This window comes from Lagenorhynchus albirostris, chromosome 8 (genome assembly GCF_949774975.1).
Source record: "Lagenorhynchus albirostris chromosome 8, mLagAlb1.1, whole genome shotgun sequence".
Taxonomy (NCBI): Eukaryota; Metazoa; Chordata; class Mammalia; order Artiodactyla; family Delphinidae; genus Lagenorhynchus; species Lagenorhynchus albirostris.
This window is the reverse complement of record NC_083102.1, coordinates 54,016,704-54,031,152: the sequence shown is the minus strand read 5'-3', so window position 1 is coordinate 54,031,152 and position 14,449 is coordinate 54,016,704. Positions and strand designations below refer to the sequence as shown.

The window sequence follows — 14,449 nt, the reverse complement described above, 5'->3', positions numbered from 1 at the left end:
CTGGCAGAGTAGATTACAAGCAAAATACAAAGGGGTAAGGCCACTGAGGATACTGTCAAGGGAGTGATATATCATGAGTGAACAGAAAAGGAAATCAAAGAGGGAGGATGGGTTGTGGGACAGAAGAATGGGACAGGGCAGGCAGAGGAGGGGTCCTCTGGAAACTGAGAGCCAGCAAAGAAGAGATAGAGGGAGTATAACAGGAGCAAGAGGGCTAAGGAATGACTGTTACTGAGATTTAATATTTTAGATGAGCAAGTCAGGGAAGTCTGAAGCTGGAACACTGTATACAACAAATACATCATTCACAAGACACTGAGGCCTCCAGTGATGAAGACAGTTAGGGTGAGAAAAGACTGCAACAGCTTCCACCATCCTCAAAAGATGGAAAAGAATGACCAGGAATATCCCCAAATCATATTTGTACCTAACCCCTAGACTTTGGTTCTCATAAAAATCACTGCCGTATTTATCATCTTGGGTATTAGTTATCTCTTTATACAAAATAACAAAGAGGGACATGGACTAGAAACTGAGCTCAGTGTACATTGCCCGCATCTATCTCCCAATCTGGGTTGGCTGAATCCGTGGATGTGGAACCCCAGATATAGAGGGATGACTGTAAAGTTCTGTGTGGATTTTTGACTGTGCGGGGGTCAGTGCCCCTCACCTTCACATTGTTTAAGGGTAAACTTTATGCAGAGACTAAACAACATACTACTGAACAACCCCAATGGATCAATGAGAAAAGCAAAAGTGAAATAAAAAAACACCTTGAGACAAACAGAAAAGAAAATACAACATATCAAAACTTATGTGATGCAGAAAAGGCAGTTATAAAAGAGAAGGTGGGGAGGGGTAAGGGTAAGCTGGGATGAAGTGAGAGAGTGGCATGGACTTATATATACTACTAAATGTAAAATAGATAGCTAGTGGGAAGCAGCCGCATAGCAGAGGGAGATCAGCTCGGTGCTTTGTGACCACCTAGAGGGGTGGGATAGGGAGGGTGGGAGGGAGGGAGATGAAAGAGGGAAGAGATATGGGGATATATGTATATGTGTAGCTGATTCACTTTGTTATAAAGCAGAAACTAACACACCATTGTAAAGCAATTATACTCCAATAAAGATGTTAAAAAAAAACAAGGCAAGGATGGCCCTTTTCACCACTCTTATTCAACATAGTACTGAAAGTCCTAACCAGAGCAATTAGGCAAGAAAAAGAAATAAAAAGCATTAATTGGAAAGGAAGTAAAGCTTTCACTACTTGCAGATGACATAATGCTAGATATGGAAAACTCTAAAGACTCCACCAAAAAACTGTTAGAAGTAATAAATGAATTCAGTAATGTTGCAGGATACAAAATCAATGTCCAGAAATCTGCTGTTTCTATATACAAATAATGAACTATCAGAAAGAGAAATTAAGAAAACAATCCCATTTACAATTGCATCAAAAATTAAAAATGTTGAGGAATAAATTTAACCAAGGAGGTGAAAAGACCTGTACACTGATAACTATAAGACACTGATGAAAGAAATAAATGGAAAGATATTCTATGCTCATGATTGGAAGAATTAATATGTTAAAATGTCCATATCACCCAAAGCAATCAATGGACTCAAATTCCATTGGCATTTCTCACAGAAATAGTATGAACAATTCTAAAATTTTTATGGAACCACAAAAGACCCTGAATAGCCAAAGTAATCTTGAGAAAGAAGAACAAAACTGGAGGTATCATGCCCCCTGATTTCAAACTGTATTACAAAGTTATAGTAATCAAAACAGTATGGCATAAAAAGAGACACATAGATCAATGGAACAGAACAGAGAGCTCAGAAATCAACCCACACATATATGGTCAATTAATGTACATCAAAGGAGCCAAGAATATACAGTGAGGAAAGGACAGTCTCTTCAATAAATAATGTTGGGAAAACTGGGCAACTACATGCAAAAGAATGAAACTGGACCCCAATCTTATACCATACACAAAAACTAACTCAAACTGATTAAAGACTTAATATAAGACCTGAAACCATAAAATTTCTAGATGAAAACACAGGCAGTAAGCTCCTTGACATTAGTCTTTACAGTAATTTTTGGATTTGACACCAAAAGGAATAAAAGCAAATATAAACAAGTGGGACTACATCAAACTAAATAGCTTCTGCACAGCAAAGGAAAACATCAACAAGGCAATTGGATTGTTGAATTTGCCAGCAAAGGAAACCATCAACAAGGCAACTGGATTGCTGAAAGGAATTAAAAGGCAATCCACTGAATGAGAGAAAATATTTGCAAATTGTGTATCCAAAAGGGATCAGTATCCAAAATATATGAAGATCTTATACAACTTAATGGCAAAAATCAATCCTATTAAAAAATGTGCAGAGAATCTGAATAAACACTTTTCTAAAGAAGACATACAGATTACCAACAGATATAATGTAGAGCGTTGTGACTATAGTTAATAATACTGTTCTGCATATTTGAAAGCTGCTAAGAGAGTAGATCGTAAAAGTGCTCATCACAAGAAAAAAATTCTGTAACTATGTATAGTGACAGACATGAACTAGACTTATTGTGGTGATCATTTTGCAGTATATACAAATATCGAATCATTAACTGAAACTAATATAATGTATTATACTTTAATAAAGAAAGAAGGAAGGTAAGGAGAGAGAGAGGGAGGGAGGGAAGGAAAAGGAAAAATAAATAAATAGTTCTTTCAAACAGGTCCATAATTCTTTTTCTCTTCTGTTCAAAGTCAAACATTTACATACACCTAGAGAAATCCTCTACATGAGTCAGGAAATAGCAACTACACTCCCTCTCCAGGCACTCTGGAGAAAGCCACTCCTTGAGATAAGGGGCCCTCCAGCTCATAAATACTGAGTTAGGAGTTGCCACACCTCCATGCATATCTAAGAAGCTGACCCAGCCTCCAGATTCCAAGACTCAAATCTTAACTGGATTCCAATGGACTGTAAGGTCCTCCAACTCTGACAGGAAAAGTAGAAGACCAAGAAACGAATTCAAGAAAACATCTACCATTATAATATGAAGATGATCACAGAAGAACTCAGTGACTTCCTGTTCATGTAATCACAGATCTAGTACTCATTTCTGATCTTGGTAAAATTGTAATTTTATGTTGATTGTTTTGTATGCTGCATTTAAAGACAGAAAGCAACTTGAAGATCATAGTTTTACTGATTGGTTTTACAAATGAGAAAACTGAGTCTTGGGTAAAGTAAATGACCTGCACAAACAGCTAGGAAGTGGCCAATGAGAATCCACATTGGCTGACCCTGGGATGAACACTCTCTCTTCATTTGCAACAGATATTCATTCATATTCAATAGATATTTATTGAATATTAACCATGTGCAAGACACGGAGGGACTACAAAGCAGAACGCAGGCAGTCATTCTCTCAAGGAATCTAAAAACTGGTGTGTTTTAGTCAATATTTTTTACAGTTTTAATATGCAAATCATCACATGAAGTCTTACATGGAATTTTAGGGGAATATCTGAAAAGCAATTCTCCTCAGATCTAATACTTAACTTTGAACTAAATCTTTCCATCCTCCTTGCAGCCCTTCAACTACAGAAGGCAGATGTCACGGTAAGAGCATCAATAATGATGGCGAGGACAAACACAAGGACAATGACAAGACCAAATATAAGACATTTACTGTGTGCCAGCGACTATTCTGGTACCTTTATACACTTAGCTTATCTAATCCTCTCAGTAACCTCAGAAGGGAGGTATTATTACACCTCTATTTTTTATAAAAGGCCTGGGGAAAGGAAGTCGATTGCCCTTGAGAGGGTGGTTGAGTTGGGGTTCACACTCAAGCATGTCTTTACTAAGACTGTCTCTCAGGCTCCTGGCCCTGGGCCTTCCCTGATTAACTGCAAATCACCTGTCCCCCCGCCCCCGACCTCAGTGCCTTCACCTTTGAAATGCTGAAATCGGTCACATGATTTCCAGGGTCCCTTCCAGATGGAACATTCTGTGATTTACTGACTTGAGGTATCTAACAAATCTCTTTCCTTTAGCCGAGGAAGGAAAACACTTTATAAAAGCTAAGGATAATTTTGCCCCAAATTACAAAATCCAGGCCTTCAGCTTTACAGAAGTTTGGGGGTAAGGGAGGGCAGGTAGTTACGGGTTTGACTCATACATTCTTAACTTCCATCTAGGTTCCGGCCTCAGGTGTTTTTGAAAGCTGATGTCACAGCCACGTGGCAGAATAACATACAATCATTAATGGTGGTGTTTAAACAAGACAAAAAGTTTTTTAAATTCCTAATAATGATTAGGAGTCATCTGTAAAAACATGCAAAAATGTATTATAGGTTAAAAGAAAAAAGTAGGATGTAATACATGGGCTATAGTTTGGGTGGGGGGGTTGATTTTGTTTGTTTTTTACATGAGGAAAGAGGCAAGAAGGACATTCAACAGTGGTTGTAATTGGATAATAGGATTTGGGAGTTTTTTTCTTTTCCTTTTCCTTATTTTTTTTAATGTAAACTTAAATTACCTACATAATTAAAGGGGAGACTTTTCCTTATGAAGAGAGAAAAGGTGCCCAAAATTCTCACACTGAATTCTTCTGAGAAGAAAGAAAATACTCTCCTAAAAACATCTCAGTAACACTGCAGAAATTCCAGAAATACAGGTTTAGAGGGGAACATCATTATTACCCACTACAGATGGGAAAGAAAAGACTCCTTTATTGCTTCAGGTCTAGAATCACTAAGTTTCACAGGATGTTTCAGGAATGCTGGCAGGGGAAGTTGCTTTGGAGTCCAGGGACACACAGCTTTGTAGAGCTGGACCCGGGGGAAAAAAGAACAGGTGCAGCAGACAAAGCAGCAGACCATGAGAGCCAAATGTCATGGGCCCCGTCCAGAAATCCCAGTCTGGAGCAGGTTCCCCCTCAGTGCTCTTGCCCTGCACCACAGCCAGCCACATGGCCAAGGGGACTTTCCATGAGCACAAATGTTCTTTCCTCTCTGAAGCACTGCAGCAGAGGGAGGACAGGTAGCGTATTTCATGGAATCTGCAACTGTTAAAACAAATCAAACCACAACCAAACTAATCTATGCTTTCATCAAGCTGCAGGATAAGCACATTGTGTAGATACATCTGTGTTCATACATAAACACTCAATATATATACATATATATAAATACGTGGCCCAGTTTACAACACAGATCAGTGACTGTGGCTTTGGATGGCGACAATCAAACACTTCACTCTACAGCACTCTTGAGAACATTCTGTAAACACATTATTCCTCTGGTGATTCCCACTGATACTACCAAAAACTCAGGAAAGAGTACAATTGAAAAATCACATTCAGAATGTTATTAATTACATAGGAACCCTCTGCCTTTCTTGAACAGGCTTTTTTGCTACTTTGTGGCAAGTAGATAAAGACAGATCTGATATACAAAGAATAGGAAAACTGGAACAGGAAAAGTCAGCTCCTCCTTTGGGAGTCTGACAGACAATATGTGGCGTCAACATCGTATCATACCCTAGTTCAGAGGAGGACTGCAAGGGAGCCGTGGAGCCCAACTTGCCACAGCTCCAGACATGCCCTGAGTACACACATCACACTGGGCTTCACCAGCACTAACAACATCAAGAAAGGAACAAAACAAAGGCCTGCGGGTGCCTTTTGTTTATTAATTTCAAAAGACACATTTCTGTTGATTGATACCAAAATTCAATTTGAACAGTTATTTAAAACTGGAAAATAACATAATGTAACTAAATAAAGAGATGCCATGGCTTGTTTTTTGTTTTAGGGCATTTTTTTGTTTGTTTGTTTCTAAGTGCAAAGTTGGCACCTACTGACTTTACCTGGCCGTAATTAAATACTTCTAACATTAGATAAAGAAATTTAACCTACCTCATCAAAGGTGTTGTCGTCTTTCTTCAAAGCTATAAAATAAAAGGGGAAAGGAAACAGTTATTGTGAAACATCTCAAAGACACTAAGTATCTAAGTTCTAAAAAACAGAAAAAAAAAACCCAAAGCAATATGGTGTTTTCATTTCAAAAAGTAAAATCATACCCCAACCTGAATAACAATGTTATGATACAAATGTGAAAATTGCAAATGAGAGAGAGAATTGCACAGCACGCATCTTTGTGAGACAGTTTCATAAATATGTAAATGGAACTATCCTCCCAGCTGTGGAAAAGAAGTATGCATATCTTTCCTCTATTTCTTCTTTAGTAGGAAAATGTTTTAATGAAAGTATTAAAGAATCAAAAAGTAATCTTAAAAAAATTTCCCCTTAAACTTCTGGTGTTTGTTGGTCTATCATTAAGCATGGTGGCTGGACCTCCCAAACCAGTTGTCAGGAAGACATCCACTCTGCACAGTGCCCGGAATGAGATTTTCATACTGAGAGAAGTTTAAGTTTGATGATGAAAGATCAAGCGTGTAAAATAAGCACTGCAGAAACATAATTCAAACAGTTTCAACATGATAACTATTCTAACAAAGTATCACCAAAGGAAACAATACATGTGGAATATTTTATAGGTACTAGCAAATACTTAAAATTTATTTTAAATATTCATGACTTCAGAATTGAAATTTTATTACTCTAAAGAGAAAGAGAAGTATTTCATATATATAGTTGGCAAACACCTAGTTCCTTAAACCCTACAATTATTTAGAATGTTTCAGATTAAGGAGAATGCACAAAGGAGTGAATTTAGCTGAAAACACAAGTTGGAGAAATGTTTCAGAGGTACAGAATTGTGCATAAGTGCCTCCTGGTCTATACTGGATAGTTCTATTCAGGATAGAAGTGCTTGGGTAGCTCTTACTTGGAAAGCTATGTTCTGACCAAAGCAATGGAAAACAAATAGTTTGGGCAGTTAAGCTCTGAGAGAAGTCCTGTGCCTAAACTGAAGCCATCACATCAAAGCTTATATTATACTGTCTAGCAATCTTGCAAAGGTTCTTTTCTCTGTGTCATACTATAAATTTGTCTTTTTAAAACATCAAGAAGTCTGTGGTTGTGGTGATGAGTTAAGGCAGAAAAGGGTAGGTCAAGAGAGATAAAATGTTTCTCAAAGTTTAATTCTTAGTCTTCCCCTTTTGCCTAAGAAACTGATCTTGTAATAATTTTCTCTACTTCCTTCATTAGAGAACCATTTCTTCCGAATGGAAAATAAAAAGACAGATCTTTGTCCCAGTTTCAAATGGTTTATCTTGCATCCAATTACTCACCCATATTACATAATGTATTTGACTTAATTTATATTAAATCTAAAATAACCTACTTTGGGGAATTCCCTGGTGGTCCAGTGTTTAAGATTTAAGACTCCATGCTTTCACTGCCAAGGGCACAGGTTCAATCCCTGGTGGAAGAACTAAGATCCCACAAACTGCTTGGTGTGGCCAAATAAATAAATTAAATTAAATAATCTACTTGGATAGAAAGGTAGAAGATCCTAGGTGATTCTTAATGGTGACATTTTAAATTCACAATATAAAACTTCTAATCCAGAAGGCTTTCTTTAAATATCAGCCAACAATGTTACTAGACTATACCCCTCACTCTCTCAACCCAAGGCGTGTCCTTTAATTAACATACTTGACTAGTGATTCCTTTATAAAATATTAGTGACCTACGTAAATATAAACAAGTTGTTCCATCTAAAAAAAGAACAATTTTTTAGAATAAGAAATGATTAGCTCACTGATTTCAAATACAAAGTGAATTATTGTACAGCCTCATACCTCACTCATTTAACAAAGATTAAGGTAAAACACATTACGTTGTTGCCATGCAAAGTGCAAAGCTACAGCAGCAAGCTTATCATTCACAGCACAGACGTTTAAATATATCTTCTTTACTTGGGACATGATAAAAGTTCTGGAGATTGAGCCATGGGTTTTCCTAAGCAAAGTAACCAGTAAGAACTACAGTTGATAACTTCTCTCAGGGAATTTGCAAACAAGGAACGAAGACCCTCAAGTTGAGAGATTAGGAGAGTAGAAACTAGAATGTCTTTAACACCCAGACTGGACTATTTCTCTCTTGCCACCTAAGTCCTGCCAATTCCTCCAACATTCTGGATAAAGGGGTGGGATCAGTAGGTAGAAAGAAAAGGAGGAAATAGAAGGGTCATTGCAGGTGTATTTCCTAAGATATAAAGAGCAGGAAGCCAGATTATCTCCCCTGTACACTATTCTCAAGCCCAGGACACCAAAGGGGAGAATATTTTAAGACCAAGAAGTCTACCCTTTCATTGAATTCTTCATTGCCAGATTGACACCTCGCATAGTTTCTTTAAATATTGTATCCTTTCCCTGAACAGCAGTCAGTGGTAACAAAAAAGACCAATTAAAGATATCTTTGCCAAATATTTATCAGGTCATTGATGAATAAACTCTGACCTAGACAAGCACACAACATCTCCTTATTGATTACATTCTCTGATTGTCATTAATTATTCATGTAAATACAAACCCACAATTGTCTTCAAGGATATCATGGAATAACAAGCATATTACATTTTTCTGGGTTAACAAAGGGGCATATATTAAGCCATCTAAGATAATCAGATATTCTATTCAGTCCTCTGCTCAGACATTGCTCCCAGCAGAAGTTTTTCCATGATCTCACCAAGACTAAAATGGTATCCCCTCCTATGTTCTTCAACAGCAAGTTATGCTAATCTTCATGGTAGAATGTGTCCATGCTCATTCATTGGCCTGTCTTCCCTTAAAGTCCTTGAGGACAGGGACCAGTAACAATGGTCACTGAATCTGAATTCCAGCACAATATCTAGCACATAGGAGGTACTCGATAATTACTGGCAGAATTAATGAGTTGCACTTCAAAGGCAAAAGGATAGCATCTTACCCTTTGAGATACACTAAAGTTTTGGCATATGAAAACCATGTACTATTCTCTCTTATGAAAGAATCATAAATTCCATTTCACAGTTTTCAAATTAAAATCTTTTGAAACTACATTGGGAGAGGATATGGCACAATAGTTAAATTTTGCCTCTGAACCTTTAACCTTACATTTTTCTTTTTGACAGAATGGATTTATCAGGTGACAGCTGGACTCTAAAATTACACTCTTACAGAACAAGGTAACAAACTCCCAAATTCAGTGTAACCACAGCCTCTTCCTTTTATTCAGTTATCTCACAAACTGCATCTTTCAAAGAAATGGTATACGTAGGGTTCATCTCGTATATCGCAGAGTATAAACTTCCTTTCTCTGGAAGATCATCCAACTAAGTGTGAAGAAATGCATTCAAATGAATATGAAGAAATGTCAGTTCGACCTTAATCTTACACGGGATATTACAGAAAGCCTTTCTCCTTCTAGGCAATCATTCAAAAATAAAAAAGAAACAATGAAAGAAAAGAGGAAATGAATTTTAATATAAATTTTTTAAACAATTTCCCATTTGTCTTTGTTTATGCTAACCTAAATTTTAAAAAAAAAGCATGAGACAACTATAGTAATTCCTAATAAGTGAACACACTGACACTATTTAGCAGAAAACCATAAATACTCACTCCTGAAATCAATGGATGACTTTGAAATTCAATTACACCCATCTTATAAAAGAACCATAGCTGTGTTATAGTCACTCCCTGGCAGATGTAGTAAATCAGAGTGCTATGGCTTGAAAGCCAGTGTGTTTTTATAATATAGTAATCTCAGATCAGCTGCATTTGAGGTGGGCAGTGACAAAGTTGGCCTGAGCTTTCATGTGTGAGTAAATTAAACATTAGCATTGTCGCTTTTATATAGTTAGAATTATTATTAATCTTTTATAATAATGATTAATCCATAATTAATGAATATCATAGACTTTCAAAAATTGTCCTCATTTTCTATAGATGATCACTAATTTTTCATGGCTAAACAATGATACTGTATATTTTACCATTTAACAAACTACACTTCTGAATCATACTAAAAAAGCAAAATAAAGTCAGTATGTTTATTTCAAAAGCCGGAGTAGATTGGTTAAAGGGAATGAATATACTGAGATGTTGGATTACTCAGCAGGAATAAACCATTCACTCTTTGATCTCCTCATGAAGTACCAACGAAGAAATGAGGAAGATAGGAGATAAACAGAGAAATCAGAAGGAATAATAGCCTCCAATACTGATCTTCACCATGTGACAGATATTGCACTAGATATTTTATGTATTTTATCTGATATAATCTTCACAACAACCTTAAGAAAACTAACAGATAAGAACTCTAGGATCTAAGGAAATTCTGCTAGTTGTTGCCCAAGGCACACAGCAGGCAAGGAAAATGGGATTCGAACCCAGATCAGCCTAACTCCAAAACCCATCCTGTTTTCAGGTTAGCCACACTGTAAAGTCAGTGGTCACTTCTCTTACTTCTCTTGCTTTCCACCTAGAAGATCCATACGTCAGCATGTTGTAATCACCAATAATGATAATAACACATTATGAACATCTATTGAGTCTTTATTCCATACAACACAGGACATCATATGCATTATTTCACTAAGTGCCAATAACAAAACTGACCTGAAAAACTGAAGCTCAGAAGGTGAGGGACCTGTCCAAGGTCACTCCACTACAAGTGGCAACACCAGAAATCCTAGTCCATCTGACACACAGCCCACACCTTTAAATCCATGCACTACGTAATCCCACAGTAAAGCCTCAATTCAACAGCCTCCAGCACCTTAAAAATCCTTAAATAATCAGATTGATTGCATGCTTTTTGATTTTACAAATAAAACTTCAAAAAATAAATAGATAACAAAGACTTATTTTCTGTAATGCTACTCTAATGAATGTCTTGAGCTTGTTATACAATCATAATCATTTAAAACCTCTTTATCTCCTTTTACAGTATTCCGGAATGAGATTTGCTATTCGAATCATGACCCTCCATCAATACGAGAAATAATCAGTTATGATCACTTCACTGTACTGTTTCTGAAAGGGAGGAAGTAAAATCTACTAGAACTTAGAAGACGTTTTAACAAGAGTTGTAATCAAAAGGAGTTTCATATCACTAAATCTCTGTAAGCTAGAAAATCCAATTAACTATAATACCCCATTTGCCAGCATTGTAGTTAATCTAAATTTTACTGATTGTCCATCAAAACCTTGAAATTACCTAAACATAAGGAATTTTTATATTAATGTCCTTGGTTTCTTACTGAGATTCAATTGCAATGAATTATTTAACACAAAACTGGAAGAGTTCCAACAGAGTCATTAGCATTAGTAAATATACAGTTAATGCCTTATAGAACAGGGCTTAATGGACTCCAGAACCCGCCTCTGTGATAGTTTGGGTCAGGGACTGAAACATCCTCCTTAATAAAGCACAGCTACTCAACACCTTGCTTTCTCACACTCTTCTTAACTTCAAACTTCATTTGAAAGCAGGGGCTCTTCATACACATCCCTAACTCCTAAGAGTAAAATTGCAAATATCCCATACACAAAATAAATAAAACCAGGGCTAAATATTGGTTTCACACCATAACTTTACAGTCATCTTGGGAAAGATTATGTATACCAATATGGAATTTTCAGTTTAAAAACAACAAAGAAAAGTAGGCTAAACATTTTTTTGACTTGAGGAAAGTTTGCATATTTCACGATGCACTTATACAATGATTTTTAAATGAATGGATGGAAGGACAAGGACAATACTCATATGCACTCCAGGGTTTTATTTTAAGGAATTAAGCACCTTATGCTTAATTTCCATTAACACCTTCATTAACATGGATGACATGTTAAACAAGTGAAACAAAGGCTAGAGGCTCCTTAGGGACTCTGAGGGGTTATTTTGTACGATTTTCTTGCTGAAAGCAGTTACCTGTGTAAATGAAAGTTAAGATGTTAGAGAAGATAGCTACCGTCTTAAGGTTAAAAGGGGTTTTTATGGCCAACCCTAGAAATCTAACCACCCATTCCACGTGACACTGTTGTCACCCTGTTATAGTCCGTGACATGGATTTATTCTTAAATGTCCTAAACATTTCTCGGTCGGTTATCTGTCGGTCAATTGGTTGGCTGAGTTAAAGACAATAGCCTTGGTCTAGTAAATGGAAGAAGTTTGGGAGACTTATTCCTAAATGTTCAGACAAGTTCACGGCGCGAATTTCTCTGCAGCAATGGAAAGATTCAGAGGACTCGAGACTGAACGCCCAAATCTCGCTTTCGAGGACCCGAAGTACCGAACAAAAGGTCCCAAGGTATCTGTCCCACTTCTCTTTAGGTTGGATGTGTTAAACAATACCAAGGTACAAACTCAACATTTCACCAATTTCCAAAGCTAAATTATTGACCAAACACCCAATACCAAAGCCTGCGTGCAAAAAAATAGGTGACCCAGGCGGCCGCGCCGCCTGTCCCCGGCGTACGCGAAAGCAGGAGCGCTAGTGGCGAGGAGAGGGAACCCAAATTGTAGGCTTAAGACCATGCACAAATGAACCCTCAGGTCCTGAGGGAAAGAGGTGTCTCTCGTTTTTGTCGTCGCCCTCCCGCAGGTCCTGGGCACTGTTCCCTCCACCCTCCGCGCGCAACGCCCCCCACGCCAGTCCCGGGTGGCCGCTGCACCGCCAGTGCCAGAAGCGCGGGGCCGAGGGCGCGGGCATGGGGGCGCCGGGCCGGGTGCCCGGCACAGCACGCCACTCACCAATGCGGCTGAAACTATCCGACAAAGTTCTCCGCAACTTCTTCATCTTGCCGATCTTCTCGGGCGGCTGCGGCTCAATGAGGTCGCACATCTGGGCGACACGGGGCTCGACCAACTTCCCCAAACTGGTCCAGAGCGAGCGCAGACAACGGCGAGGACGCGCGGCGCGGCGAAGGCGGCGCCTCCTCCTCCTCCTCCTCCTCCACCTCCTCCTCCTCCTCCACCTCCTCCTTCTCCGGCCGCGAGGCGACGCGCAGGGCTGGGGAGGCGAGCGGCGAGAGGCAGGCTGCACTCCGGCCTGGGCCGCGGCTGGACGAACGGGGGCGTTCTACGTGGTGCCGGGGGCGGCTGCGATAGCCGCCGCAGTGGTGGCCCAGCGCCGTGCCGCCGCCGCTGCCGCCGCCCGGCTCATTTTCCCTCCTTTGTAACCGAGAGAAGCGCGGCCGGCGGCCGGCTGTGGGGGTGGCGCGGGCGGAGGCGGGCCGGGGGCGGGCCGGGGACTAGGTGCGAGAGCTTGGGGTCGCCGAGGGCGCGGGGCGCGGGCGGGAAGAGTTTCGGGCGCTCGGGAGAAAGAGCCGCGGCGCGTAACCGCCAGCCGCCCCGCCCTCAACCCCCTCCCGCCGCCGCCGCCGCCGCCCCGCCTCCCCCTAGGCCCCCGGGCGCGGGACCCCGGAGCGACCTCGGCCCCCCGCTCGGAGCCCGAGTCCTCTGCCACCGTCCCTGGCCTGCTCGCGACCCCGCGCTGCTCCCTCGTTTGCCAGCACAGCCCGCGCGCTCGAGGACCCGGGCCTGCGGAGGGCCGCGAACGGGCAAGGCTGGGAGCGGGCCGCCACTGGGGACCCGGTTCTCGCGCTGTGGGGAGGCCCTGAAAGGAAAGGGGCTGAGCCTAGGTCGTTCATCGTAGTGGTTTTCTCCCTGCTGCGATCGCGTGTGAAAAGAGCTTGTAATTGGGGGTGGGGGGTTGGCCGAGACCAATGCCTCCGGGTCAGGGGAGTGGAAAGGCCTCGGGGATGCGCTCAGGTTTGACGTTGACTTTTTGTTTTTCTTCAGTTTTGCCAAGGAAACTGAAGCGAAAGAGCTAAAGGGAAAGATGGGCCCGTTTCTTAGGAGAGTCAAGTGCAAAAGCAGAAGCGTCAACTGTAACTCCCCAAGGCAGGGCTAGTGCTCTGTTTCCTTCATCCCTCTGTCACACTGAGTGACGGACGGTAATGTAGCTGATTTCTGAAATGAATACCCAGTTCTATAGTAAATAGCAAACAGAAGCCCTTAGTCTATTTACCATTTTTAGAATATATTTCTAAACTGGAAGACTCAGAGGCATAAACATTCTGACCTCCTCGTCCCCTACCACAAAAAAGCAACTTTAAAAAGCGGGGCTGGGGGGAAGCTTTATAAAATCCCAGAACCTACAGTTCGGGCAGCAAACACACATCGTCTTCATTCGGCTAAAACACGATGCAGCAAGCCTCCAAAAGTCAGTCTCCCAGGGGAGAGAGAAGGAAGATGGGGGAAAGCCTGAATGTGTTGATTTGGGGCCAGCAAACTCCTTATGAATAGAAATGTAGTAATCTTGAGTCATCTGGCTGTGTAAGTAAAAAGAGCTTGTGAGCGTGTGACAATGTTGTTTGGTTTAAAGGAAGTTTTGGGGAGTTTATGTTTTATTAATAGATTTTTATCTGAAAACAAAAACTAGCCCCCTGCCTTCCTTAAATTGTGAGGTAGA

The 14,449-nt window shown here is 40.3% G+C and overlaps 1 protein-coding gene across 1 annotated transcript in view; it reads right to left on the bottom strand.

Moving 5' to 3' along the window:
• CDK14 (cyclin dependent kinase 14) overlaps window positions 1-12,856 on the bottom strand; it is a 581,983-nt gene extending 569,127 nt beyond the window's left edge. Inside the window, exons 1-2 of the mRNA XM_060157002.1 lie at window positions 12,727-12,856; window positions 5,938-5,969 (exon numbers count right to left, since the gene is read on the bottom strand). Coding sequence (XP_060012985.1) covers window positions 5,938-5,969; window positions 12,727-12,817 — 123 coding nt within the window. The 5' untranslated portion in view covers window positions 12,818-12,856. The remainder of the gene's footprint in view (window positions 1-5,937; window positions 5,970-12,726) is intronic.
• Window positions 12,857-14,449: the final 1,593 nt, after the last annotated feature.